The sequence below is a fragment of the Molothrus aeneus genome, chromosome 7, assembly GCF_037042795.1.
Source record: "Molothrus aeneus isolate 106 chromosome 7, BPBGC_Maene_1.0, whole genome shotgun sequence".
NCBI classification, from domain to species: domain Eukaryota; kingdom Metazoa; phylum Chordata; class Aves; order Passeriformes; family Icteridae; genus Molothrus; species Molothrus aeneus.
In genome coordinates, this window is record NC_089652.1 from 11,979,543 (window position 1) to 12,005,473 (window position 25,931).

A 25,931-nucleotide genomic window follows, 5' to 3' on the forward strand; every position below is an offset into this window, starting at 1 on the left:
GCTCATGTCGAGAATTCAGGAACTGTTAGTGGCAACAGGTGAAAAGTGGCATGTGAGATAAAGATAATATTTCTTCATTAATACACATAAATGTAATATTCCTTCTGCCAGACACTGTTCTTACCATTAAAGTGGGATTTAATTTTATCTGCAGCAAACACTCCTTGGTGACACTCTTGTCAGCCATCTCAGGCAATAGAGAGGAGCCACTGATCCTTCCTTTCCTAATGGGCCTATGTTGCATATTCTGTGCTGTACCTATACAGATCACAGATGCCAGGAGGGAAAGCCTATCTCTTAGAAATGTGCTTTCTTTCTCTCTTGTCCTTCTGTAGTTTCAGTGAATGCTGCCCAGAAATTAATAGTGCAGTATGACCCTAAATGTGTGGGTTATGTTAATTTTCAAAATACACAAGCACTTTGGAAACAAATGAATGCTGAATTCTAAATAACTGTTGATCCTTCTAGGTTGGCTTCATGAATGATGGTAGGATCACAGCTGTGGATGCCATATATTATGTTAATGGAGGATGTACCCCTGATGAATCTGTCCTGGTAAGGGTTTTATACTGATGAACCTTATAACATGGAGGAGTCATTAGCTGGAAAATTATGAAGCCAAATTTCTTTGTCCATGTATTATTAATCATATAGATTTTTAATATAGGGATTGTGGGTTTTTGGAAGAATCTACACTGAGCAGGTTAACCCTTCCTTATTAAATTTAGTGGAGCATCTCACTACTTTCTTATATTGCCCTACACATTCACTTCATGAATGTTTTCTCAGGCTTACTTTTCTGTTATGAACATCTCAACTAACATTGTATTACTTTTAAAATGTGTAGTTACCTTCATTTGTTCCTCCTAAAGCTTTATATCTTCAGGGCTGGGAAAATCTTTCTTGGCCTTCAGAAAATTCATAGTGATAGTTATCCTGTTGCTATCCCTATACATTTCTATACTGGGTCAGCATTTATTGTGCTGTATACCTCAGTTCCTCACTTACAGGTCTGCAAAGTATAAAATGTTTTTTGCATTGATATTATCACTAGGTATTTGTGTTTGTTCAGGCTAATTTAGCTGTAACTGAAATGTTTGCTGTACCATCCCTCACCTGCTTGTCATTGCCCCTCCTATGAGGATGTTCTGCATCCTGAAGTCTGTCAGTGAAACTGCTTGTGGTATTGCTGCCTAACCTGGTTCTGAAAAATAGCCTAGGTTAGAAGAATGTCCATTATTAGAAGTATGTACATTAATGCAGATCATGTCAGAACTGTCTTAAGGTGAAGTCCTACAATGATACAGTGAAGCTACTGGACCTAGCAGGAATAACCAAAGCTTGAATTTGTTATTCTGAGAAATCTACCTAACAGTGAAGAGAAGACAGTGACTTCTTCATCACGCATCAAAACTTTTTTTTTTTTATACTGACTCCTAGAGCCTAATTTGAGGTCTCCAGTATAGCATTTTCCTCCTCATGTGGTTTTGAGTTTGTCATGTAAAACCTCTAAATGAAAAATATAAGGACCAGAAGACACTGTAGACTGCAGTACCTATGGTTTCTGGTGGAACTAAACCTTAAGTGTGGATTTCCATAGGATGTGATAGTTCAGAATAGTTCAGAATGCTTTCATCAGTTCCTTTCCTAGCTACTCTTGCTTTAAAGCTAAGCTGTCTATTTTTAGTTTGTGTGGCTTTTGGTATTGAAGAGGAGCAAAATCAATCATAAAATGACATATCTGCTACATCCTTAACTATTGATAACATTCAAGTACAAGTAACATCAGCTGTGTTCTGCATCCAAAAAAAACCCAAAAATTAATATATTGCATAAAAAATGTATTAATGAAGTCTGTATGCATGCATGAGTACTCTTAATATACCAATGATTACCATAAACTTAATTTTAAAGCTGTCTCAAGTTAAGCTCTTTTATGTAAGAGATGAGGAAGATTTAAATGTAAATTTGAAAGAAGCACTGTTCTGACATTAAACTACATCTGTTTGTCCCCTATCTCAGGTAGCAGAAGTATCCTTATTAAAAATGGACAATGCATACAAGATTCCCAACTTGAGATGCTGGGCTTATGTCTGCAAAACAAACTTGCCATCAAATACAGCATTCCGAGGCTTTGGCTTTCCTCAGTCAGGACTGGTGACAGAAACCTGGATAACAGATGTTGCAGATAAAACTGGTTTATCACCAGAAAAGGTGACTAAACGAAGGCATCTTCTCTCCTGAAATGAAGTCTGTGGAACTGGAAATTTAAAAACCTTTAGATTAGTTTAATTGTTTGAACAGCTCTTTTCTAAGTTAAACATAATTTGTGCTGAAATTGATTTTTTTTAAATCAATGTTTGGTTGTAAAATGTATAGCATGGTCTTACAAACTGGTAATTGTTAAAAAAAAAATACAGTGATCTTGTTGTTGTCTCTTAGTCCTCTCAGATGGTCAGTTTGTCTTTAACAGGATTGTGAGATAGCTGTAATTTCATTTTTTTCAGATTAGGGAAATAAATATGTATAAGAAGAGCGAGCAGACACACTTCAAACAAACACTTGATCCACAGAATTTAATACGGTGTTGGAACAAATGTATGGAGAAATCTGCATACTACAGAAGGAGAACAGCTATCAATGAATTTAACAAACAAAATTACTGGAAGAAAAGAGGGATTGCCATTGTACCAATGAAATTTCCATTTGGACTAGGCACACCTTACCTTTCTCAGGTGAGTTTTATGAAGAGTTAATGAGCTAAGCATTTTACCCATAGAAGATTGCAGTCACTTTATCTTAGGATACAAAACAAATATGTTATCTTTTCTTGGAAAATTATATTCCACCTGATGATTGTTCCCTGAAGAGGCTGTAGTAGCCTGTAGCTCTTTTCAAGCTGAGATCAAAGCTGTTTGGTTTTCAGGACCCAGGCAGCTTAGACAACTGACTACTTAAAGGCTAGTCCCATCTGTTGAGGTGCAGTGTTGGAATAGGTGAGTTGAATGCACTTAGAAAAAGTTGTTGAAGTCTGATAGAAAAATGTTCATTGAATAATTTGTCCACTCCAGAAATAGTTCTGAGCCTCCTCTTTCTGCCTGTGGAGGTACTATGGGATGCTGCTCTTAAAGACTTAAGTCCTTTGATGCTGTCAAAGGCTAACGTTAAGAAAGCAAAAAAGGACAATAGTATTTTTGGTCCTTGTATTTTTTTTTTTATGTAGGTGTCCAGTGCTTCTGAAACAGACAACATTCTATCAATTAAAAATTAATTAATTGACTGACTTATTTAATATCAAACTGGCTGTCTCTGTTCACCATTAAAATCACAGGATCTTTGTAGTCTACAGTGCTACTTCTAGTTGAGTCCAAGAAGAATATCTCATTTGGAAATTCAGCCTATGCCATTTAAAAACCTCTAGGGCTCTCACATGTCAAGGAGAAAGAAAATGGAACTTGCAGCAAATTGCACTTAGAGCCACTAGTGAGGGGTCTCCTCCAGCTTCTTTTGGAACCACTGAGATACTGTTGCCAGGTGTAGGTTTGTTTCAGGATCTAATAACAGAAAAGACCACAAAACAAGGCTTTTTATCCTTTTCTTTCAAAGTTCGTTATAGAGGAAGAGCAGCAAGTAGACTTTCAAATTTTGCCTTCTATTCAAAAGCACTAATCAGATAAACTGAAATACACTTAAACACTTTGTATTTTTTAAAATTCAATTCATTACTGCATACAACACATTTCCTCACTAGTCTGATCTTGATTTTGTTGTTGTTTTTTAGGCTGCTGCACTGGTTCATATTTATACTGATGGGTCTGTGCTTCTGACACATGGTGGAATTGAAATGGGGCAGGGTATTCATACAAAAATGATCCAGGTAACAAATTATCTAAATAAATACTGCCATGTGCTTTATCTATCATGCTGATAAACAGTGTGAAGGTTTTCTTTTTGGTTGGTTAGTGTACCAGCAGGACAGTTTCTTTATCAGCATAGCCAGTACTACTTTACATTGATAGAGTTAGAAAGCAAAGCTACCTTCATTAATTTGTAGAGGCAGAAGGAAGGAAAAAAACAGACTGTTTTTTGTTCTTCTAATAGCATGTGAAGAGGCTTCTTAGAAATAAGATTTTTTGGGGCTGATCCCATAAAACCCATAGTGAAAAAGGCAGAGATTATTCAGATTTATATAGTCAGGATGATAACATTATGATCCTATTTGGTTAATGGATAATTCTGAGACAAATCTGTAAAGGTATTTATAAAGTCAATCAAAGTTTGTGACCTGGGCTTGCATAATTTGCTGTAAGTCCTACAGGGTATAAGCAGGAAAATCAGGAATGAGTGTTGGACTTCAGAGTCTCAATCCAGAGTTTGAGTGTAGCTAGAACATTGTCCTTTTCTGGTTTTAGTACTACCAAATTGGACAGAATTATTTCAGCTGGAGATTGGAAGAGCACTTGATAAAATTTTTATCTTTCCTGCTATAACTGACTTCCAGCAAATACTGGGGAATTGTTGGAGTGTTTCGATTTTTTCTAAAACAAAGAATATGTTGTTCCTGGAACAGGTTGCTAGTCGGGAATTGAACATCCCCATGTCACGTATCCACTTCTGTGAAACAAGCACAACAACTGTTCCCAATGCATTTGCCTCAGTAGCATCTGCAGGGACAGATGTCAATGGCATGGCTGTGAAGGTAAAGAACAGTACTTAGTTGAAAAAAATACCCTATCCCTTGAGGTGTATGCTTGCCAGGCTTTAGGCCCTAGTGATCCCATATATAGCGAGTTTGGGATTACCAACAATACTGCTGGAGATGGCCAAGAAGAAACATGACTTGACAGTTTCTCTGGAATGGTGTTTGAGTTTTCAGAATATGATCTGGACTTTCCCAAAAAGGCTTATACTTGACAAAATCAGTTTCATCTAACAATCTAACCTAACTAGTCCTATACAAATCTTGCACTCTGTTCATGTTTGAAATCTACTGATTCATACAGATCCCAGCCCTTGTAACTTAACCATTTAGAAGTTTCAGCCTTTGTAGTTAATATGACACTTCCTGCAATACCTTTTCAGACTAAGATGGCAGTAAAGCATACACTAATGAAATAGTAACTAGAACATAACTTGAATAGTACCAAATGTATTTGTGTTTATTTTGTGATATATTCTCCCAATTCTCACCAGGATGCTTGCCAAACTCTTCTGAAACGCCTGCAGCCCATCATTGAGAAGAACCCAACAGGAACCTGGAATGATTGGGTAAGACCTGTGAACCCTACTGAATGTGTTTGAGTGCTGGCAGAAACTGTGATAAATGTACTGTAAATCTATAAATCTGCTCAGCCTAAAAATCCTAAAGTTAAAAACTGTAGAAAAAGGCTATGTCACAAAAAGGTGAAACTCAAGAGAAGGTTCTTGGCTGGGCAATGATTATGTGGAAGATAAAAATTAGATTTATTGCCAGTGCAATATCCAAGTAACAAATCTATAATCTGTTAGAATTGATTATAGTAAAATCAGTTTATGGTCCCTCCTGTTGAGTCATGAGCATCAGTGAGATCCCCTGGCTTTCTAAACTTTTCAGAGGAGTCTAGGTGCAGCCAGGTCTGCTTAGGCTCAGATTTGGTCCACAGCCTATGTCTAAGGGGTTGCAGTATGTTGTGGTGTAATCTCAGCCAGCCACCAGGCACCACACAACTGCTCACTCATTTCCCCACCAGTGGAATCAGGGAAAGAGTCACGAGAGTGAAAGCTAGAAAACTTGTGAGTCAAATTAAGGATAGTTTAATGGATAAAGCAAAAGCCATACACACAACCAAAGCAAAGCAAGTAATTATTTCACTCTTTCCCATGGGCAGGCAGGTGCTCAGTCATCTCTGGGAGAGCAGGGTGCCATCACATGTCATGGTTACTTGGGAAGACAAACACCAGCACTTCAAATGTCCCCCTGTTCCTCCTGCTTCCCCCTCCTTTACATACTGAGCATACTGCCATATGGTCTGGAATATCCCTTTGGTCAGTTATCCCAGCTTCCCATGCACCTCCAGCCTCCTTGCTAGTGGGGCTATCCAAAAAGCAGAAAAGGCCTTGGCTCTGTGTGAGAGCCAGCTGTGTATTCCCTGCTTAGGAATAACAATAAAACACTAATCCAAAACACTTAATTTCCTCTAATAGATATACAATTAATTTGAATCATTCAGACATACCAAAAGTATTATCAGAAATATCTGACCAAAGAAGGAATGTTAATATATGCAAAGTAACTTTGTATCTTGGAAAGTCAGTACAACTCAACCAAAAGCCTCACAAAAATTTCTTGACTTGTAAATTGAGTAAATCTAACATGAGAATCACTCAAAGGAAATAGATTTGGGTCCTCATACTGTCACTTTTATGACTGGCAGAACTTTACAAAGAGCATTTATCTTGAAAACTGTCATTTTTGTGCAAATAGGTCATGTAGATCTTTTATGTCAGTGTGGTGGTTTCACCTTGGCTGGACTCCAGGTGCCCAACAAACTGTTTTATCACTCCCCTTCTCAGTGAGATAGAGGAAGAAAATAGGATGGAAAAAAGCCAACAAGTCTCAGTGGGTTAAGATAAAGGCAGTTTATCAAAGAAAAAGCAAAAGGTTGCACATGCACACAGTCTCGTGACCCAATATAATCAGTGACTTATCAACCAGATCTGGTTAGCTGACAGAGAGACCCATCTCTATAGAACTTGATCAGAAAAACTGAGCAGGGCCCTTTCTGCCTAGCGAATTACCAGTAATAAAGATTCTGCAAGAACACTGCTGTTGACAGGTCTATTTCTGCTTGTATCAGATTGTTCATGCAAAAGGAGTTTAATTCTGTAGCTTTAGACACCATGTGCAGCTAAACATGCTTAACTCAGTTTGTCTTCCTTTCTTTACAATTTTTACAGTTTGGGTTTTAAGTAAATATGTGTGGGTAAGTATATATATGTAAATAAAGTAAATATGCCGATGCTGTGTTCCTTCCTGACTCCCTTCCTTGGTTTACCATAAGCACTGCTATATTTTACAGATTAGAGAAGCTTTTAAACAGAGTGTGAGCCTTTCAGCTACTGGCTATTTTAGGTAATATATTTTTGTTCCTTAAAAATGCATCAATTAGACCAGGACTGATTTCTGAAGATAATTAGTGCTGTAAAGAGAATATCCTGTCTAATAGGTCTTTCTAATAGCTCATTTTATGTTTTATATAATTAGTTGCTATATGGAGGGTTGGAAGCATAAAGTTTAGGTGTTAATTTATGTCTAGTCCTCTGTGGACTCTCTGGAAGTATTAAGATAATATTTTATGCCATCTTTGCTCCATGGTTTAACATTTAGCAAACCAGAAAGTATCAAGAAAGTGGCTGCTGTCTGTAAGTCATGTGCAGAGTGGGATATAGTTTATTTACTGGAGCTGGATTACTATAAGCTATAAATATCATTGTTCCCACTGCTCTCAGAGCAGTCTCTTTGTCCTTTTTCTTTTAATTCTTTCACAATATTTATAAAGAGCCAGAAATGAAAAATTTTTGTGCTGTAACTCAGGTGGGATTCAAAGCAAAGCTTTTCTCTTGGCCTGCTGTACCTTATCTCTTTTCTTCTTCTGCTGGTGGTTTTTCCTTATCAATAGCAACTTTTCAGGTCTCTTGGCAGTCTGGAGTGAGTTGAAAGGGCACTTAGAAAAACCATACTTTTATAAAACACCAAGAAATAGTAACATAAAATGTCCCTTCCTGCTGTTAAGCCTGTTCAAGTATGTTTTCTGCTTATGCAGCTCTTTAGGAATGTTGATATCACCACAGTAATGCACAACAGTCATACTTTGCTATTGATATTTAATTGTGTCCAAAAAAATCTGCAGATCCCTAAGCCTCAGATCCTGTATTGATCTAGTTTTTAACCAGTCATATTCTCTACTTCCAAGAATCTCAAAGGCAGCTGAGGTAAATGGATTATGAGAAGTTGAGTATATGGAGTTTGCGGATCCCTTTTTCAGTGCATGGTTCTGTACTATGTAATTGCTTTATGATAATCTTAAATATGCTCAACAAAGACATTTCAGTCATACATAGTCAGAAAATACACCTTAGTCACAAAGCTCCCATGTTTGGAAGATACCACATTTCACTGTTCTCTCATGTCCTTGGATTTACCTCATCATTCCTGACCACTATGGTGTCCTCAGTGAATCCCACTCCCTTCTAAATAATTACACTTTTATTTCAATATTCCTCTTTTAACCCTCTTACTCAATTCTGTAGGCTGTTTCTGTAATTTTGACTTTTTCATTTATCTCTTGTAAATTATTCTTTCATAGGTCCTGACAAGTTTTCCTCCCTTTTTCTAAATTCTTTTATGTGCTATTACCCCAGTAACTATGATCTTAAATGTTTATTCTGTATTGGTTACTGTGCTTTTATTTGTATATTTCTAGGATTATGCTGGTTATAGACTCTCCTGAACTGAAATAGCTTGTTTGTCTGCTACAATTTTATATAAATACCAGAGGCATCAAACCTAAAATAGTGGTGCTCTGTTGACTTTAATGAAATTTTGAAGTTCTGAGCTGTTACTTAAGATTTCCCTTAAGATGTTGTACTTAAAGATTTCACAAGCAGTTTCAAACTTATGTGCTTATCTGCTTTGTTATAATGTAAACTGTGGTCAGTTTTCTTCTTGTTTCTTCCATCAGAGGTTACAATGAATACATGGACTGGGAGAAAGGGGAAGGACAGCCATTCACATATTTTCTTTTTGGAGCTGCTTGTTCAGAGGTTGAAATTAACTGTCTAACAGGAGATCACAAGGTAATAACTGAATGTCAGAGAAGTTTTGACAGTAATGTGAATAAGACTTCCTCCAACAATCATTCAGATTTGGGATTAATAAGTCACCTGTCTTCATATGATAGTAAATATATCAATGGTGTAAATATGAATTATAGGTGGAGCAGAATGGAAGCTTGAAGCAGATAAAATTTTGAAGCAGAATGCAGTACTAACCAGCTTCTGACATACGTGTCAATGTCATGTGTGTTCACCTTTTGGGTTATGGCTGACATCTAACATGTTCTTTGCTTGTTCTGTCCCTGTTTGCCAGCAAACACCTTATAGCAATATTCAACTTCCAGGCTTTTGACCATCTGGCCAGCTAAAGGCTATAGACTGATGATCACATGTCCTCTTTCTGTACATTTGTATGAGGGTTTCCTTCAGCAATGGGAAAAATCTGGCAGGGCTGTCTCTGGCTAAACTTCTGTAAAAGCTGAGACATTTTGCTTGTGATGAGATATTGGAAATTATTCTGAAATTATGTACATGGAGGGCCTCTATCTCAGCATTTCTTATTTCACTGAATTCCAGCTCTGACCCACATTATTTTCTAATGCTTTCATTCCATCTCTCTGGGTGTTATTATAAATTTAAATTTTATTAACAGAACCTCAGAACAGACATTGTTATGGACATTGGATGCAGCATAAATCCAGCTGTGGATATAGGACAGGTACGTGCCTAGAATTTTCTGAGGCCTTATTTCTATTACACTGTTGTCCTCATGTGAAATGATGATTACCTCATTAACTCAGAAAATATTAATTTCTTACTAGTTTATAGATCATATTAGAATGTCTTTTGCCTATAGACTTGCTCCAATTGATTCAGTGTCAGAACTCTGTAGATGTCAAAGAAGCTTGAATTTTACCCATGGTTTCAACCTGTAGTACTTCCAGAATGTGTGTGTGTCTTCTATGTACTGGACTTAAATCCTGTTTGTGATCTACAGTCTCCAAGTTGTTTGTTCTGCCTTCCCCAGTTGACAGCAAGGAAACATCTTTACTCACTGCAGGCTGGTCCATAGATCTCACCACTTCATTATACAAGCATTTGTCCTCTCAGGTATGAGAGAGGAATGTGAAAGCTTTTCCATTGCAGTTGCCCCAAAATGTTGAAGAATCTCATTAGGCAAACAGAAGTGCATTAGGCCTCATATATATCACAGTAACAGCTAGTGATACAAAAGAGTTCTTGGTGAAGTTTTCTTGGTTAACCAAACATGAGTACATAAGTGCCATTTCTTTTCTTATTTAAAGATTGAAGGTGCTTTTGTTCAAGGTGTTGGACTGTATACAATGGAGGAGTTAAAGTATTCTTCAGAAGGAGTCCTCTATACTCGGGGTCCAGATCAGTATAAGATCCCTGCTGTTTGTGATATTCCAGAACAGTTTAGTGTTTCCCTGCTGTCACCTTCTCAAAATCCTTATGCCATCTATGCATCCAAGGTAAGCAGATCATCACAGAGCCTAGTTCTTAGATCCCAGGCCAATCTGAGAAATTATTTTGATATAAAACACATATGTTTTCAGTTCCTCTCCTTTAGCATTTCAAACAAATGTCCAGTAAATTGTTTTATTTATGACATCAGGGAAGCTGATAAGAGAGAAAGCCAGATATTGTTGTGTCACCTTAATGGTTGGCAAGTAGTGATTTTAGAGTTTTGTTAACAGACCATACCCAGAAGGTGCAAGATCAATTTAAAACCATACTTTTAAATCTCTGGTGATAAACTGAAAAGTTGGAATAAAAATATTAATTGATGGAGAAATCATAATGTCATTCAGAGTATGCAGCTTACTTGTGTGTACTATGCAATACAAAATAGGACTGCATGTGTGTGTTTATATGCAAGACTGTCTTTTAAAAATCTTTTTCAGGGGATAGGTGAGGCAGGATTCTTCTTGGGATGCTCTGTGTTCTTTGCTTTGAGGGATGCAGTAACTGGTGTGAGGAATGAAAGAGGACTGAAAAAGACGTTTGCACTGAAGAGCCCCCTGAGTGCTGAGCAAATACGGGCAAACTGTGCTGATGCCTTTACTGGGATGGTAAGAGAAGGTGGGGCTCTGTGTCACAGTGGCTGGGTAGGAGTTGCTGACTGATTTTGGCACTGCCAAATAGTGGAGTGCCTAATGATGCCTCCAATCAGTCATGCTTTAAGTACAGCTCCTTGTAATTGAAATCTCTGCTAACAGGTCTCATTTACACAAGTTATTTCAACAAATGCCATTCAAACATTGTATTGGAATTTCTCTGGGTTTTGTTGTTTGGTTTTTTTTCTTTGAAATTTACATAATTTTTACAGCCCTCTCTTTCCCTGAACCCTCCTCCTTTCTTCTGCATGTCAAATCCCATAGAGGATTAAACAGCTCATTTTATTTACGTGCAATGGATCAGGCTCTAAGCATCTTCAGTCTCCTTCCAGGTGCTTTGCCCCACTGACTGCATGCTGGCACTGTCACTTCATTCTAGTTCTCCTTGCTATGCCCAGTACTCTTTGGGAGAGAAATTAACTCAGAGCTAACAAAGAGAAAGAAAACAAACAAGGCAATACACTTCATATAATGCTGATCCTTTATGCTCTGTTTTCTGCAACTGTTCACTGTAGTCATGTTCCCACTGCTATTACAATTCTTTTTCTGAAGAATTTACCCAGAAAGCTACAGCAAACAGTTGCAGAAAACAGTGAGGCAAGGTCCTTGCCAGCGTATAAATCCATGCTGTGCCCTGAACCTCTGAGGCTCTGCTATGGAAACTCTTGAGCTCTCATTCACAGATTACTCCCATAGTATTTCTGTGACTGTGGTGAGGCACCATTGGCCCCTGAATCATTGCAGGAGCTTGCAGGAGGTGAGGTCCACCAGAGCAGGAACCATGCTTCTCCTTCCCTCGTTAGTACTAATCCCAGTTATCACTGACTTGGAGGCACCTAACAAGGGCAATGTTGGGAGGTTGACAGTCAAATAAAGTCACTGTTGTCCTTTCTTGCTTATCTCTTAGATGGCAAACAATGAAGCTTCTACCTCCTTGGGCCACATCTGTGTGAATGACAAACCATAGTGCACAAGACCAGAATGGAAAACTGATTTACTGCCCTAAGATGCACTAATCAACACACAAATAAATGTATTTTCTCTTTTCCTGAATAGAATCAGCTACCAAAAATATTCACTTTATATCTTACATCCTTATCTTCATTCTTCCTCCAGTGTAGTCATTACAGTATTTTGCTTAAATGACTGCATTTAATTGTCAGAAATAAATCTTCTGCATTTGAACCATATGTTTTCAACAAAAAAGATCTGATGATCAGCACAGCTTAAATGCTGCAGGAAAGTGTAAAGGTATGCTAGATAACTTCTTGCCACGTATTACACTAAACAACTTCATATGATAAATGATTTTGTAATTTTGTAAATTTTCTAATTTAGATTTGAGTCTCGCAGTGAAGTGTGAGTGCAGAGATCTTTGTCAAAGAATCAGAACCTTGTTTGTTGGATTCAGAACCTTTTTAACCAGAAGTGATGCTCCAACCTGTAGAAAAGCTGGTTTAGAATCTTTGGGCACTGGTATCTTTGTGTTAAAAACATGCAAGAAACAACAGTTATGATTCTCTTTGGCTATGCCAGGCTGGTTGCCATGGCTGGTCTAGGTATATAGAATTTTATCCCAAAAGTTGACACGATTGTAATTTCCACCAGAAGTTTTCTTTATCTCATGGAGCAAGCCAAAAGCCTCTGAACAGAATGGGAAAATTGACATGGAATTCAGTGTGCTTTGAATGGGAGAATGGATGACATGTCAGCCTGCAGGCTCTTATTATTTCACTGCTTCTCAGTGTTCCACAATTTTTCTTGTCTTCCCTTCATTTGTTGAGCTGAGATGTATCTGTGACAGAAATCAGGTCAGTTACTTTAACAGCTTTTGCATTGGCTATTAAGATACAAAATCTTTATTGTTTCAATTTGTCTCTGTAACCATGATGCGTTGGTGAAATGCAGTTGCTTAAATGTAGGTGTCTAGACCATTTTAGATGTCGTAAGACACTGAAGACATGGCACAGGAGAGCACAGGACTGGAAGAAATGATACAGCAGCTTGAGAACAGGCAGGTAATTGTAATCAGTGGAAGTGCTACTGAAGATGACTTAGGCAGCTGAAGCCTTTTTGGGGTTTACTTCGTTTTCTTTGCTTTCTTTGTAATTATTTGGCTTTTATATATTGTTAGAAGTCAATAAATTAAATGTGAATGCTGCTGCCACAGTTAGTTTTTCTGATTTGAAACATCTTTGTTTCACTGTTTGGTGTTACAGTCTAATTATAAGAGATGCCTCTGCCTAAGGTGCAAATGAGACCCTGTGCCAAAGCCAATAATCCCAGAGTCATTCTTCTGGAAGTACCATCTTGCTAGAGTCCAGGTCCTGGGCATCCATGGGGCATAGATGCCATTCCAATCATTTGAGATAGGAAACAAGTGCTTATACACACACTTTCCTATATTTTGTCACAGTGGGAATTTTTTCCCACTGCTAACCAAACCTTTCCCTCTGTTAGGTCTGGAATCAGCTCCTTCCTGCTGTGCCAAGTGTGCTTATCTTAGGTTCCATTGTCTCAAAACACTGTCCCCTTAAGATTAGCAACAGTCCTTACATAAGGGTTTAAGTCCTTTAAGTCCTTATACATGAGTTTGTCAAGGATGGCTTGCAACCCCACATGTTGATAACAGCCCAAAACATGTGTGAATGCTGGGTTCTACTGAAGCAGGGAGCCTACACATCTACTGAACTGGGGGGGAGTTCTACTGTCTCTTGTTGTCCTATGTACCCATGCACCAGCATGGGTGCTTGTTCATTCCAGGCAAGTCAAATCTTGTAAAAATCTTGCCCAAACCTTGCAGCCAATGACGTCTCCCCACCTGCAGTACTGAAGTGTTCACACTCCAAGGATTCATCACATTCAAGACCCACACTTTGTTTTCTGTAGTGCAAATCTTGTCTCCTTCTCAGTCATTATTAACAAAGATTCCTCCCTGCCACTTTACAAGTGGCTCTTTTGTCTAGTTGCCTCAGTAAATTCTATAAATGTAGCAAATATGGGTTATTGAATTTTTTGGGTCTGAAGCATATTAAGCTGTCTGCTGGTTTTTAAGTGTTTAAAAAACTTCCTGGAAGTTAGAAATTTCAGCAGTTGACCATTTTGACAGATGATAATATGGCTATGTGGGATATTATGAAAGAAGTATTCTTATCTACAGGGAGGTAGGTAAGCGGAAATGTTAGGCTTCAAAGGCACTGACATATTGGATGGCTATTGACACATGAATGTGCACTGTAACTGCACATTGGAGATGGTTCAGAAGAACTCTTTCTACTGATTTTCTTCATGAGAGCAATGTTTCTGTAGCAGTCTACCCCCAGTAGGCCCATTCCATGTGGTGAAAGCTTAAACACCTAACATAAAGACTAGGTTCTGGTTTGAGGGTTAGCCTGTAAGTTAGATATTGGACTGCCAAAATCAAGGATTTGGTCTGGTTCTTTCTGTTCTGAGTAGAATCCAAGCAGTCAGGTTCAGACTCTTTTTTTAATCCTCACTCGTGTTTTGGTAGCTTCTTGTAAAATTCTTTTATTGCATTCCTTTCGCAAATACTCGTGGGCAGTTCTTGCTGCTATTATACAACCACCTCACAAGCACGAAAGTTCATCTGAGTTCTGAAAATGTATGGCACAGTTCTTTGGTTTGTCATGATATCACAGAGTGCTATTTGCTGCAAGGCAGTTGGCTTGTAAACGTTTGTCAGAGAGTGCAACTTTCTTATTTAATGATTGCATCTCAGTGCAGAACATTCATAGTAAGGCATAAAATCCTTTATAACACCATGAAAGGGGAAGTAAATCTGCCTTTCTGCTACTTGCCCTGCCTTTGAAAGACTCATGCTTTAGAATGGAAGTATTAAATTAATGTTTTACAAATCTTATATTAAAGATCTTGGCTAAACAGCTGCTGGTTGATAAAGCTGGTCAGCCAGAAAGAAGATGCCACCATGTGCTGAGGATGTTCAGATTGAGCTGCCAGGAGGAGTGCACTGCTTCTCCAGCCTACACAAGGTGTCCATAGCAGTAAGATTATGACTGGTTCCACAGACATGTAGTGGTTTTTTGTTTTTCAGATATGTCACTTACCTAGAAGGCCAGTCCAGCATTGCAACAGATCTTTGGCTTGGCCACTGGTCTTTTAATTGCATTTTCTGCAAAGATAGGTGTTTCTCAGGGATTGCTTTTGCATATTTTGAAACCATGATTCCACATGGCACTTGTCAGATATGGAAAGAACATACATTATATCCTCAGGAGGGAAAAAAGGCTATGTATATATTCTGGTAAGAAATAAGGTGGCAGAAAACCACTTTGATTAAACAAAAATGTAAATACAGATCAACCATCCCAGGGAGACAATACTTCTAGAAAGACAGATTTTTAAAACATTTATATACTGTAGAAGAAACTAGTCTGGGTCTGGCATGGTAGATACATGACTCAGCAAATGGGGATGTAGTGATCCTCCCTAAGAGAACACATTTCTTGTATTCTGTCACCTATGCAGTGAGATTTTAGCATCCTGATTTCCCCTAAAGTCCAGTAACATTGCTTTACATTATACACAAGGGAAATCTTTCAGAATCATCAGAGCATGAAAAAGAAACATTAATGTTAATCTCCTCCTACTATTTATTTAGTGTGTCTCTTACCAAGTCATTTAGTTCATTCTTATTTCAGTTTCCTGAGCAATAATATAACTATGATACAAGCTCAGTAATGTTCAGCACCACAGGAACCTCAGGTGAAAAGCATTAATGTGTCACTGTCTATCATGGCAGTGTCCTACTGAGCAATATGGTGGTTCATACTGGCAGTAGTCAAATTTACCAAATCTTTGTCATTTCCATCACAGAGAATGGCTCAAGAGCAACAAAGAACTGTGATTTTTCCACAGGAAGAGAACCACATGGATTTTTCCCCCTAGCCTAAAGAAGATGAGGGAATGGCCATGCCTTTGAGGGGGAGAAAAGTAAACCTGGTTTTGTCAAGAGAGATGGTATGAGAAAGGACTTCTGAAGGGAACAGTAGATAAAATCACATTAAAAAGTACAAAGGTAGAACTTCAGTTAAGATTGAATAAAACAAACACAATTTCTAACAGACTTTTAATGGAATAAAATGGAGTTATAGGACAGCTCCCTGTTACATATGAGAAGGGCAAGCTTAAAAATAACCTCATTGTTTGTTAAAGTCTTTAGGAAGACACATTATAAGCAGGGGATCATCTTTGGACTGGAACCCAATCTCAGCAGCTGGCACATCTGTCCTTTGGCATCAGAAGGTAAGCTTTGGCCCCTCTGCCAAGTGTCTTTGAGATGAGCAGAACACTGCAACAGAGAATAGGTCTGCAGGTAACAGTTTTCAAATCAGATACTACTGTGCATCTCCTAAACGAGTTAGAATGGTACATTCAGGAGAATGGAGAACATTTTCCTGGTATTTGCTTGTCATTTTAACTTGCAAAAAGTATTTGCCAGTAGAAAACACTGTCCTGTTTGGCAAGGCAAAGGGAAATGGCCATCTCAGGAAAGCGAGGTGGGTGTGCCTGACAGGTACGAAGGCCTCCTTTCTACCCTCTGGTTATGTCACTCCATTTATCAGGTTAGCTTTGTCTTGTAACTCCACCACTGTTTGTTCTTCTTGCTTTTGCCTGTCACTTTTTAAGAAAAAACTTTGGTCCATTCTCTAGGGCCATGCACCTAGAAACTTCTCTTGAAGTCCCTGGTACTTTTGTGGATATCTGTGTGTGTATATACATGTGCATCATGTTTAAATAACACTCCAGTAATCCAGCCAAGGCAAGTCTCATCCTTGCAACATAGAATCTGTGAGAAGTTTGGAAAATCTTGGCAACCATTTCTGCAGTCTTTGAACTAAATGTGTACAGGGCTGATTCCCCATCTTATTGCAGTGCTTGATAGTTACTTAAAACTTACTGTAATTAAATTATTATAATGGTGTGAAGTGCTTTTGAGTAGAAATAGGATAGTTGTATTTAAAGTTAAATAACTGATTTTCTGACTATTATTAGCATTTTAAGACATATATTTTCTAGAAAATATAAAATACTCAGTATTTTATATGTGATTAAGAACTATGGCATTCATGTAGGGAAATCTATATAGATTAGCCTTTCTGCTCAAAGGCTAGATCCTGCTAAGTCCATATTGCCCTTAATATATTCTTTTCCACAAATTGAAGAAATATTGAATCTGCAATGCAGAAATGTTTCCTTCTTGCCTCACATTCAATAACAAACTACAGTTTTCTTCAACAGATGGTAACAGATTCTTATAAATGATCAGTTCCTTGCTGGCTGTGAGCATGCTGACTTAAATACCAAGGAGTTCACTGTTTCTGTTCTCATCCTGTACTCTGTAAAGATAAGACTCTGATGCTTCAGAAGTTTCATTCAGGTTCCTGTGTAGTTATTAGGAATATTTCCATTATTTCCAGTAGGCATTGAAACATGAAGTAGCTAAGAAAATTCTGGCATACTTCCATCACCTCTCCCACTTTTTCCAACTAGACATAATCTTCTTTGGGCCTCTTACTGTTTTTTCCTCACTCTTAAATGTGTGCTTGTGCCATTTCAGACACAAATTTAGGCTGCCTGTATATTTGGAATATATGGAAAAATGCCATATTGTCACACAGTCTTTAACAATAAGCTCATTTCTGACCTCTTCTCACTAACTAATTAGCGATTTACAATGAATAATCCTGAGTTGTGGTTGCAACTACTCAAAAAATAAGGTTCTAACCACTGTGACCAAAGGCAGCAGCATGTGGCATTGGGGGTAGGGGTGAGGAAAGGTGTCCTCGGTCCTGTGCTCCTAGCTATCCCTCTAGTGGATACGAGGAGAAGAACGGGGTGGGTAGAGGGACACCCAAGCACAAAGCAATGTGTTGTGATGAAGTCAGTGAAGGAGTGACCCCAGGAGTCTGTGCCAAGCCTGACACCAGAGGGTCAGTCCCCAGAGTCCCCAGAGCAGCTGCCCACTGCAGTGCAGCTCACTAAGCACACTCGTGCTGCATGAGTGCCTCTGCCCATAAGAAGTTGGCTGGCTGTGGCAGGTTTCCCATGAAAAACAAAGATTCCCATGAGCTGAAAGCCCGCAAAACCTGTGTTGGCAGCAGTAAAGGTGCATTTGCTGTCCTGAAGTTTTGAGCCATAGTAATGATTTGAGAAACAAACAGCCTGGCAAAGAAAATTCAGGAGAAATGTGTTAGTTCCTTCCACAAAATGAAAGAAAAAAGAAACCCCAACCTGCTTTGTCCTATGACAAGTTGTGCCACAGAGCTAAAGCTTTCACAGAGGGTATTTCAGAGTCCTGCCTTTCAAAGAGAGATGGTTGTACCTAAGAATAGTGAAGGTGGGAACAACAAAAAGAGCAAAATATGGTAATACTGCTGGCAGTCAAAAGGTCACTTTGAAGAGCAGGAAGATTGTCTGTCAGCTGTCACATGAATACCATGTGAGTTTAAGCAATCTCACCATGGGAAATTAACAGCACTTTTTGGGGAGGCTGCTTCTGCCACTCACTTTCATGCTGAATTACTTTTTTTATTAACTCTGCTGACACAATGAAAAGGCACATGGATCTTTTTTTTTTTTGCAAGACTTGTCAACAGAAAGTGCAGATGAAAACCTGGCTGTCAGTTCTCCCTCTTTCCCTCTTGTCCCTGTCAGCTGCTGGCTCTTTGTTTTGGGTAGTATGATGTAACCATTGCTTCAGTAAAGCAATGCAAATCCTGCTCAGAGGATTTTACATCTCTGACAAGACATATTATTCAACATATAATCCTGATTTTTACATTTGTCATGAGAGTATTAGATAGTAAAGATCTAATCTGCTAACCCCTACTTTAAATGTTCTGTGGCTGTCTGAATCTGAAGTTTCCTTCTGGGGCTACAGAAAGAGCACTTTACAGACTTTCTTCACAGACTTATCTGTGCCTGATGGAGAAAAATATTGCTATATTTTCTTTTAAAAGATATGGCTTTTCCCCCCAGAACAAAATATTTCTGACAATAGAAAGCCCAGCTGCTTCAAGTTGCGTTACCTGTAGGAGTAGTGATATTGATGATGACAGGGTCAGAATTGTGTGTAAATAATGATAAATTAATATGGAAATAATAACATAGGAATGATATGAAGTTTCAGGGGAAAAAAGCTAACAAGTCCTAGTTAACATTGGAGTTGGATTGTAGGCCTAGTTAACATTGGAGTTGGATTGGAGTTGGATTGTAGCAAACAACAGTTTCAAAGAATATATGTTAATTACTACATATTTAGCATTAACTTTTGCAGTTCATTGCTGGCTTGCATTTTTTAAGCTTTCTTTTTGTTAGCCTGACAAGTTAAACCTCTATTTTCATCTTTGGAAGCACTGTCAGAGGAGGTATTTCCAAAATGCAGTGTCAGTATTTTAGTGACACTGCCTGTGTGCTGTAAACAATCCCTTGGTTCCATTTAGCTTGCTGTTTTAGTGCATGCTTTATTTCCAGCTGCAGATGCAACATGCAGTTCTACATAGGGATTATCATATCTGGCATCAGATAATCAAACTAGTTTACAGAGCTGATTTTACATTTCCTCTCTTCTTTTAAAGACTAGATTGTGCTTCCATCGGCATTTTTAGTTGTTTGAATTTTTTTGTTTGTTTCTACAGCAACTCTATTTTTCTGCCTACAGTACTAACTATGTATTAAAACCTGATAGCTTTTAATACATAGTTAGTCATAGAAAATAGACAATTTTAATATGTATCTTGATAAGTAAAATTCTGGATGTTCGCTTTTGTGGGAATTGGTGGCTTCAGCTTTAAACCTCCAGTCCAAAACAATTATATGTGCCATGTGAAACGTGTGGAGCATTTGGGGGGAAGGTACTAAACCATCACTCTTTGTTGTAATTGCAGCTGTGGCAGCCAACAAGTAAGTTGATTTAACTAAATCAAAGGAGTTATTTAACTAAACTTAATTAAAGATGACAAGACTAAGTGAAAATGGAACTTCAGTCCTGAACCATCCTTGGAGGGTTAACCTAATGACATCATCTTTTTATCTCTTTGGCAGTAAATCTTGGGTAGAGGCTTGAAAATTCTCTGGCCTCCTGGTGATGGTATTCACTTACTGTCTGAAAGGCAGAACAAAGCCATGGAGGCAGTTTCCCTCTGGTCTGATCTGTATAAATCCCAACAATTCAGGCCTCTCTGAGGCATGGTGGCATGAGTTTCACTCCAGATATTCAGTGAAAATGGTTTTATCCTAATACATAGGTATCCTCGCATCAGCCCTTTGTGCCACAGCTCTCCTGTACTTTGACTGCCTTGGTTTTTCCTGTCCTGTAAATTCTTCAGGGAATTTACATCTCTCTATTGAGAAGCTAAAGAGAAAACTACTGAAAAGCTCATTTTCTCTGCTTTGTTACTGCTGCCCAAAAAAAAAAAAACCAACCCAAAAAAAACCCCAAACAACCAACCAAAAAAACCTCAAGAAGAACTTGCTGAATCAGCCTAACCTCAGGCATGGTAGGTTAATAAGAAACTAAACCACAGAGTGGGCTGATTTATTGGCACCACTAGGAGTTTGGCCATGTACATGTAATGTCATTTGCAATCTGCATCAAGAGGCTGTAATAAAAGGGGATCTTTCTAATGTTCCTTTTAGGAGCAGATGTCCACTCCATTTTATCCTGGAAAGAAATATAGATGTGTTAATCACTGATGGGCAGCACCCTGCCTTAGGAAAATAAAAAGTGAGTGACACGAGACAAGGTATTTTGCCCAATTACTGGGTAATAGCTTCTTTTGAGGCAAATCAGCATAATTTCATTGACTGTCAAGACACAGCAGGAAACCAAAGTTCTCTTCTTTTGAAATCCTAACCCAGCACTAGCATTCCCCAGTCCTAAGAGTACCCTGATGAATTCCATGAATCAAAACAAAAGCTATCATCCTAGAGCCCATGCAATATCCAGAAAAAGCAGAACCATCCATCCTTTTTTTTTTTTTACATTGGAATACTGCTAATATCCTAACTGCCCTATCCCATCTGCAGATGATAAATATGTAACTCAGAATTGAATATGAGCCACTTCTCAGACATAAAGCCAGCTCTGAAAGGTAATGCAAGATCAATCTTGTAGTAAACTCTTATTTTTGACTTCTAAATCCTCACATTAAAAATAAATAGATAAACAGTGCCAGCACTGAAATCAGCTTGGTAAGTGGTGGTGGCAGGTGTATGAATTGAGCACCCTAAAACCTTCCAGAACAGGGTTTATGGTTTAATATGGTTTGGCTAAAGAAGACCTGAGGAGTTGACTTTTCTGTGGACTCTTGCATGAGTGGTAGAGTTTGGCTGATGACTGTTTCTGGGAGAGATTGCTTATATTTTTAATTTTGCTGAAGATATTGCTCACAAAGATACTGTTTGACTCTGGTTATGATTAGAATAGGTTTAGAACAGGTTTGGGAAAAGAAAGGAGGAAAATTTCATTTTTGTTTAAGTCTTGTATTAATCATAAGACAAGGAATGGGACTGTGATTGACATATGTTCCTCTGGGTATCCATTGCCTGGCTATTAGGAAGTGCAATACAGTACCAGCTCTGGCTGGTTTTCACATGCAGTATCTTCTCTCTCACACAGATGGAAGATGTAACCCACAACTAGTGGACTATGCCCTTTTATTCAAATTTCTTCCAGAGTCACTGAAGTTATTTGCATAACCACTTTGTGTGGTTTGCTTTGCCTCTGGTTTCTTCAAAATGAGGATGGCAAGAAAATACACCCTCCCCCTTGAGTTCTCTGTGTTTTTTCAGAGCAATGCCTTCAATCTGCTCTTTCCATGTCTTGCACTTCCCTCACTCCAAGGGTTGGCAGGACAGAGCAGGAGCCTGCTGCAGAGTACTGATTTCTGTAGAATGAGGCAGGAGCCAACTTCCCTCCCCATATCAGTCCCAGCCAACAACAATTACACAAGTGTTTCTGCAGAAAGTAGGGCAAGATGGCAATGGTGATATTGTTTCCTGACAATAGTCACCTCACAGGTTTTCCATTGCACTCATCCTTTGGCACTGTATAAGGAGATACATCTGGAGTTGCTTAATACCTTGTCACTGGGCCCAAATTTCTGTTTATAAGTTAAACAGGAAAAAAAGGGAATATAAAAATTAAAGTAGTAAAGCACAGGAGCAATTATGAAATAAAGAGCAAGATTTTACCAGCCATTCTCCCATCCATGCATATCCAGTCAGAAAGCAAACTAAAAAAAACACTTTGGGAGACTGGAAAATAGGAAATGTCTGATGAAACTATGTCAAGGTCCATTAATTAAGGCTTTCAATTTAAAAATCCCCATGGGCCTAAGTTTGAACAGATCTGTTGTGCTCTAGGCTGAAAATTTCTCTATGGAAAAGGGACACAAATTACATCAGGCAGACCTGCAGGGCCTCTCTTCAATAGCAGCCAGCTAGAGACCCCTACCTCAACCTGGCTGGGGCTGGGAATTCTGCATCCCTCCACTTCTGCTTCCTTCTGTGCAGGATATCGAGCAGTCAAAGTGTTTGTCAGTGGTAGAACTTCTCAAATTTATAGAAGTCATAACCAAGGTCAAGAACCTTCATGGGCTAAGTGTCATGCAAAAACTTGTTAACAACTTAGAATAAAGATCAATTTGTTATCCAGCCACCAGGAGATAATGCATCATCTCCAGGAGTGCACTGTAGGCTTTCTTTGCTAACATCATGGCCCCCAGAGTTCAATGCAGCCTCATTAAACTGTATTGCATGGTGGAATCTCGTATGTCAGCTCCTGTAGTCTGAGCCTTTCAGGCTGAGAGCTCACCTGTGCTATGGAGATATGAGCTTAATTACGTGTTCAATTACAAGAATGCCACTGTTCACTAGAGGTAAGTTGGTTGATTTCCCAACCTTTTATAACTTGATAAAATTGAGATATGTGTGTGCAATGACATTTGTGTGGCTGATAAGGAACTTGCATTTGTGAACCACAGTAAGGTGTTTTTTTTTTCTTTAGCAAAATGATTTTTTATATTTTATTTTGGTTTCCTAGAGACAAACTTGGAACCTGTAAGCCATGGGTTTAGATTATAGATTAGTACTGCTTTCCTAAAGATCGGACAACCAGATGAGTCCTTCAGCCACTTACTGACTGCAAGCATTCCTGCAAGAAAGAATTATAACTGTCATACTTACACACACACACACACACACATATATATATAAAACATCATCTTGATAGAACAAGATAGAAGCACTAGTTCTCTTGTGCTGCCAAGTAAAAGATCTGTCATTAATGTGTTTCATGCTACACTGGAACAGTTCTGGAGTTACCTCAAGAACTTGAAAGAATTTGCATGCAATTTTGAAAATACCTGCAACAAAGAGCAGATCACAAGTAGTACCATTTTGTCACTTCTACATCCAGTTTGAGAGTAACAACTGTTATCTTTGATTTTTTTTCTGTTCTTCCAGCATATGGAAAATCCCAAGGATCAGAATGAGACACTGTAAAAATTAATGATGGGCAATGTATCAATATTTCAGTAAAAAGTCCATACTGCCAGTATTTCTAGGCACAGATGTATTACCACCCCAGTAACCCACCAGTGTAGCTCTGCTTCCTGGCAGCCCAGGCCTCAGGCCTGCTCCACATCATCAGGTCTCTTTGAACCATCACTCTGGCCTCTCCCAGAGGTGGAATATAATCACTGCTATTCACTGCCTTGTCATCGCTTACTTCTCCTCTGTCTTACCCACAGTTCTGCCCCTTCTTTCCAGCAAAATGCTGAAGCAGGACAAAGTCGATGCATTTCGTCCCAGGTGAGGAGAGGGCCCAAGGTGGGGGAGTGGCACAGGAGGTAGGAAGGGTTAAGAGCAGGACAGGCTCCCAGTAGCAGCTGTTTCCCTCCCAGAGGTGAGGTTGCCCATAGCAACCACCAGCAGATGTGCAGAGCAGATGTGCAGAGCAGATGTGCAGCAGGTGACCAAGAGGGAAAGGTGGAGGGGAGGGCTGAGAGGGGAACCATGACAACACAGTTCATGATAGGTGTGGCAGCTCAGCTGTGCCAAACAACTGGCACTCTGATAGACATTGTTTTGGAAAGGGTTTTAGAGTGATCCAGTGGCAGCTGTGTGAATCTTGATGGAACATTTCCCCATGAGGAGAGCAGTCTGAAAAACAAGTGTAAAGGTATTTGAGAGGGAGAAAAGGAAATGGCTGAGCTGAGCCAGTGTAGGTATACATACAAATCAATATTCAGCTTGGATAGTTCAAAGCCATAAAATTAACAGTGAGAACACATTTAACAATGTTATTCTGTGCCCAAACACTAGCATAAGAAACAACTCTGGAGATGCTCAATGGGCTTTGCATTAGTTCAGATCCTGAGCTCATTTACATAAACACAAATTTATTTTCGTTTACTTCATTGATGACAGTGCAGGCCTACATCAGCATAGTATAGAAAAGAGTGTTACCTGCACAGACCATCAAGTAAGTCACATTTAATCTAAATCTGTAGAGATAAAAAAAGATCTTATTCCTTTACACTGGTAAATTTTTCCTGTTCCTTTCTCTTGGTAAAGTGTGAGAAACTACAGCTAATGGAAAAAGCTCAATCGGTAATGAGCTTTGCAGTTTTGTCATATCAAAGACTTTAATGAGCTGACAACAGGAATTATTATTATATCTTTGTGTTTCCTTTCCTTAAAACATGGTTTTAATAATTTCTGCTTTTTCTTCTTGGCTTTTTAATTAATTGTGATTTAGACAAATGCTCTCTTTTTAGAATGAGCACCAATGTTATCAGTGCCTTGGGTTTAGAATTAATGGACAAATATTTGCCAATATTAAGGTGAAAATGCTTCCTCTGAATGTGGTGTTTTTGAAGTCAGTATTTTGGGGATTTCATCAGGCTGTTAACTGGAATCTGAAAAAATGTTTCTTGAATAAAACTTATAAGGCATGGTACTGCTATTTCATGGCACTGGGATCCATCACCAGTATTGTTTCAAGGACAAAATAGTAACAAAAATGATATGAGATGAAACCTGGCTCCTACTGACAATAAGAATGATCATGTTTTCCCTGCTGCAGCCCAGGGATTTGTTCCATTTATATACCTGATAACTGGTCATTTCAAGAGCTTTAGTCACAGCAACATTACACTTAAATCTGGTGGAAATTTGCAGCTGCATACAGTCTAGAAGGAAGCTTGTGTTCTCTAAGTTGGTTTGGTGGTTTGGCCTTTTGGGGAGCAAAGAACTGAGCTGCAATTGCATCTCCATTCCTACACCAGCACAGAGACTATTCCCCATGTTGTCTCCAGCTCTGTGCTGCTGTGTGCTTGGCAGCCCATCAAAGGGCCTCCACTAACACAGTGGGTGTGTTTATGCGGTCTGCTAGCAGACAGACTGCCTACAGCCAGAAGGTATGATGAGACCTGTTGAGGTGACTGCTAGTGACAGAACCCGTGTTTAAACAGCAGTAGAGAAGGCCTGTGCTTTGCTGTGTGTCAGACGGGCACAGTTTGTAACTGATAGTCCTGTCTGCACACACTACAGTACGCCAAGTGCTTGCTACCACCAGGGTCTGAAAGAAGAAATTATTACAACTGCAAAGCAAATCTAGGGTCCGGTAGCACAGCAGGAATGGTATTGAAGTTCGATATACCGCGGGTTCCGGCGCTGGACCCGCACTTATCACCCGCGCTCCGTGGGCCGCAGATCGGGCCAGAGGGGAGGTGTCCCTGCGGTGTCGGGCTGGCTCCGCCGCAGGGAGCGCGGGGGGCACCGGGCGCGGTCACCCCGGGGCAGGGTTCGGCCGGGCAGCTCCTCTGGCGGGGCAGAGACCCTCGGGAGGAGCCCGGAGTCCGGCAGGACGCGCGGCGCTGAGAGAGCCCGCCCCGCTCCCCGCCCCTTCCCTTCTCCATCCTCTCGGGCGGG

The 25,931-nt window shown here is 39.2% G+C and overlaps 1 protein-coding gene across 1 annotated transcript in view; it reads left to right on the top strand.

Annotated features, from left to right (window-relative positions):
* The window catches only part of AOX1 (aldehyde oxidase 1), a 38,621-nt gene extending 25,663 nt beyond the window's left edge, over positions 1–12,958 (top strand). Inside the window, exons 24-35 of the mRNA XM_066553367.1 lie at positions 469–555; positions 2,023–2,214; positions 2,508–2,735; positions 3,782–3,877; positions 4,571–4,699; positions 5,194–5,268; positions 7,059–7,111; positions 8,721–8,835; positions 9,467–9,532; positions 10,119–10,307; positions 10,740–10,907; positions 11,860–12,958. Of these exons, the coding sequence (XP_066409464.1) occupies positions 469–555; positions 2,023–2,214; positions 2,508–2,735; positions 3,782–3,877; positions 4,571–4,699; positions 5,194–5,268; positions 7,059–7,111; positions 8,721–8,835; positions 9,467–9,532; positions 10,119–10,307; positions 10,740–10,907; positions 11,860–11,919 (1,458 nt within the window). The 3' untranslated portion in view covers positions 11,920–12,958. The remainder of the gene's footprint in view (positions 1–468; positions 556–2,022; positions 2,215–2,507; positions 2,736–3,781; positions 3,878–4,570; positions 4,700–5,193; positions 5,269–7,058; positions 7,112–8,720; positions 8,836–9,466; positions 9,533–10,118; positions 10,308–10,739; positions 10,908–11,859) is intronic.
* Positions 12,959–25,931: the final 12,973 nt, after the last annotated feature.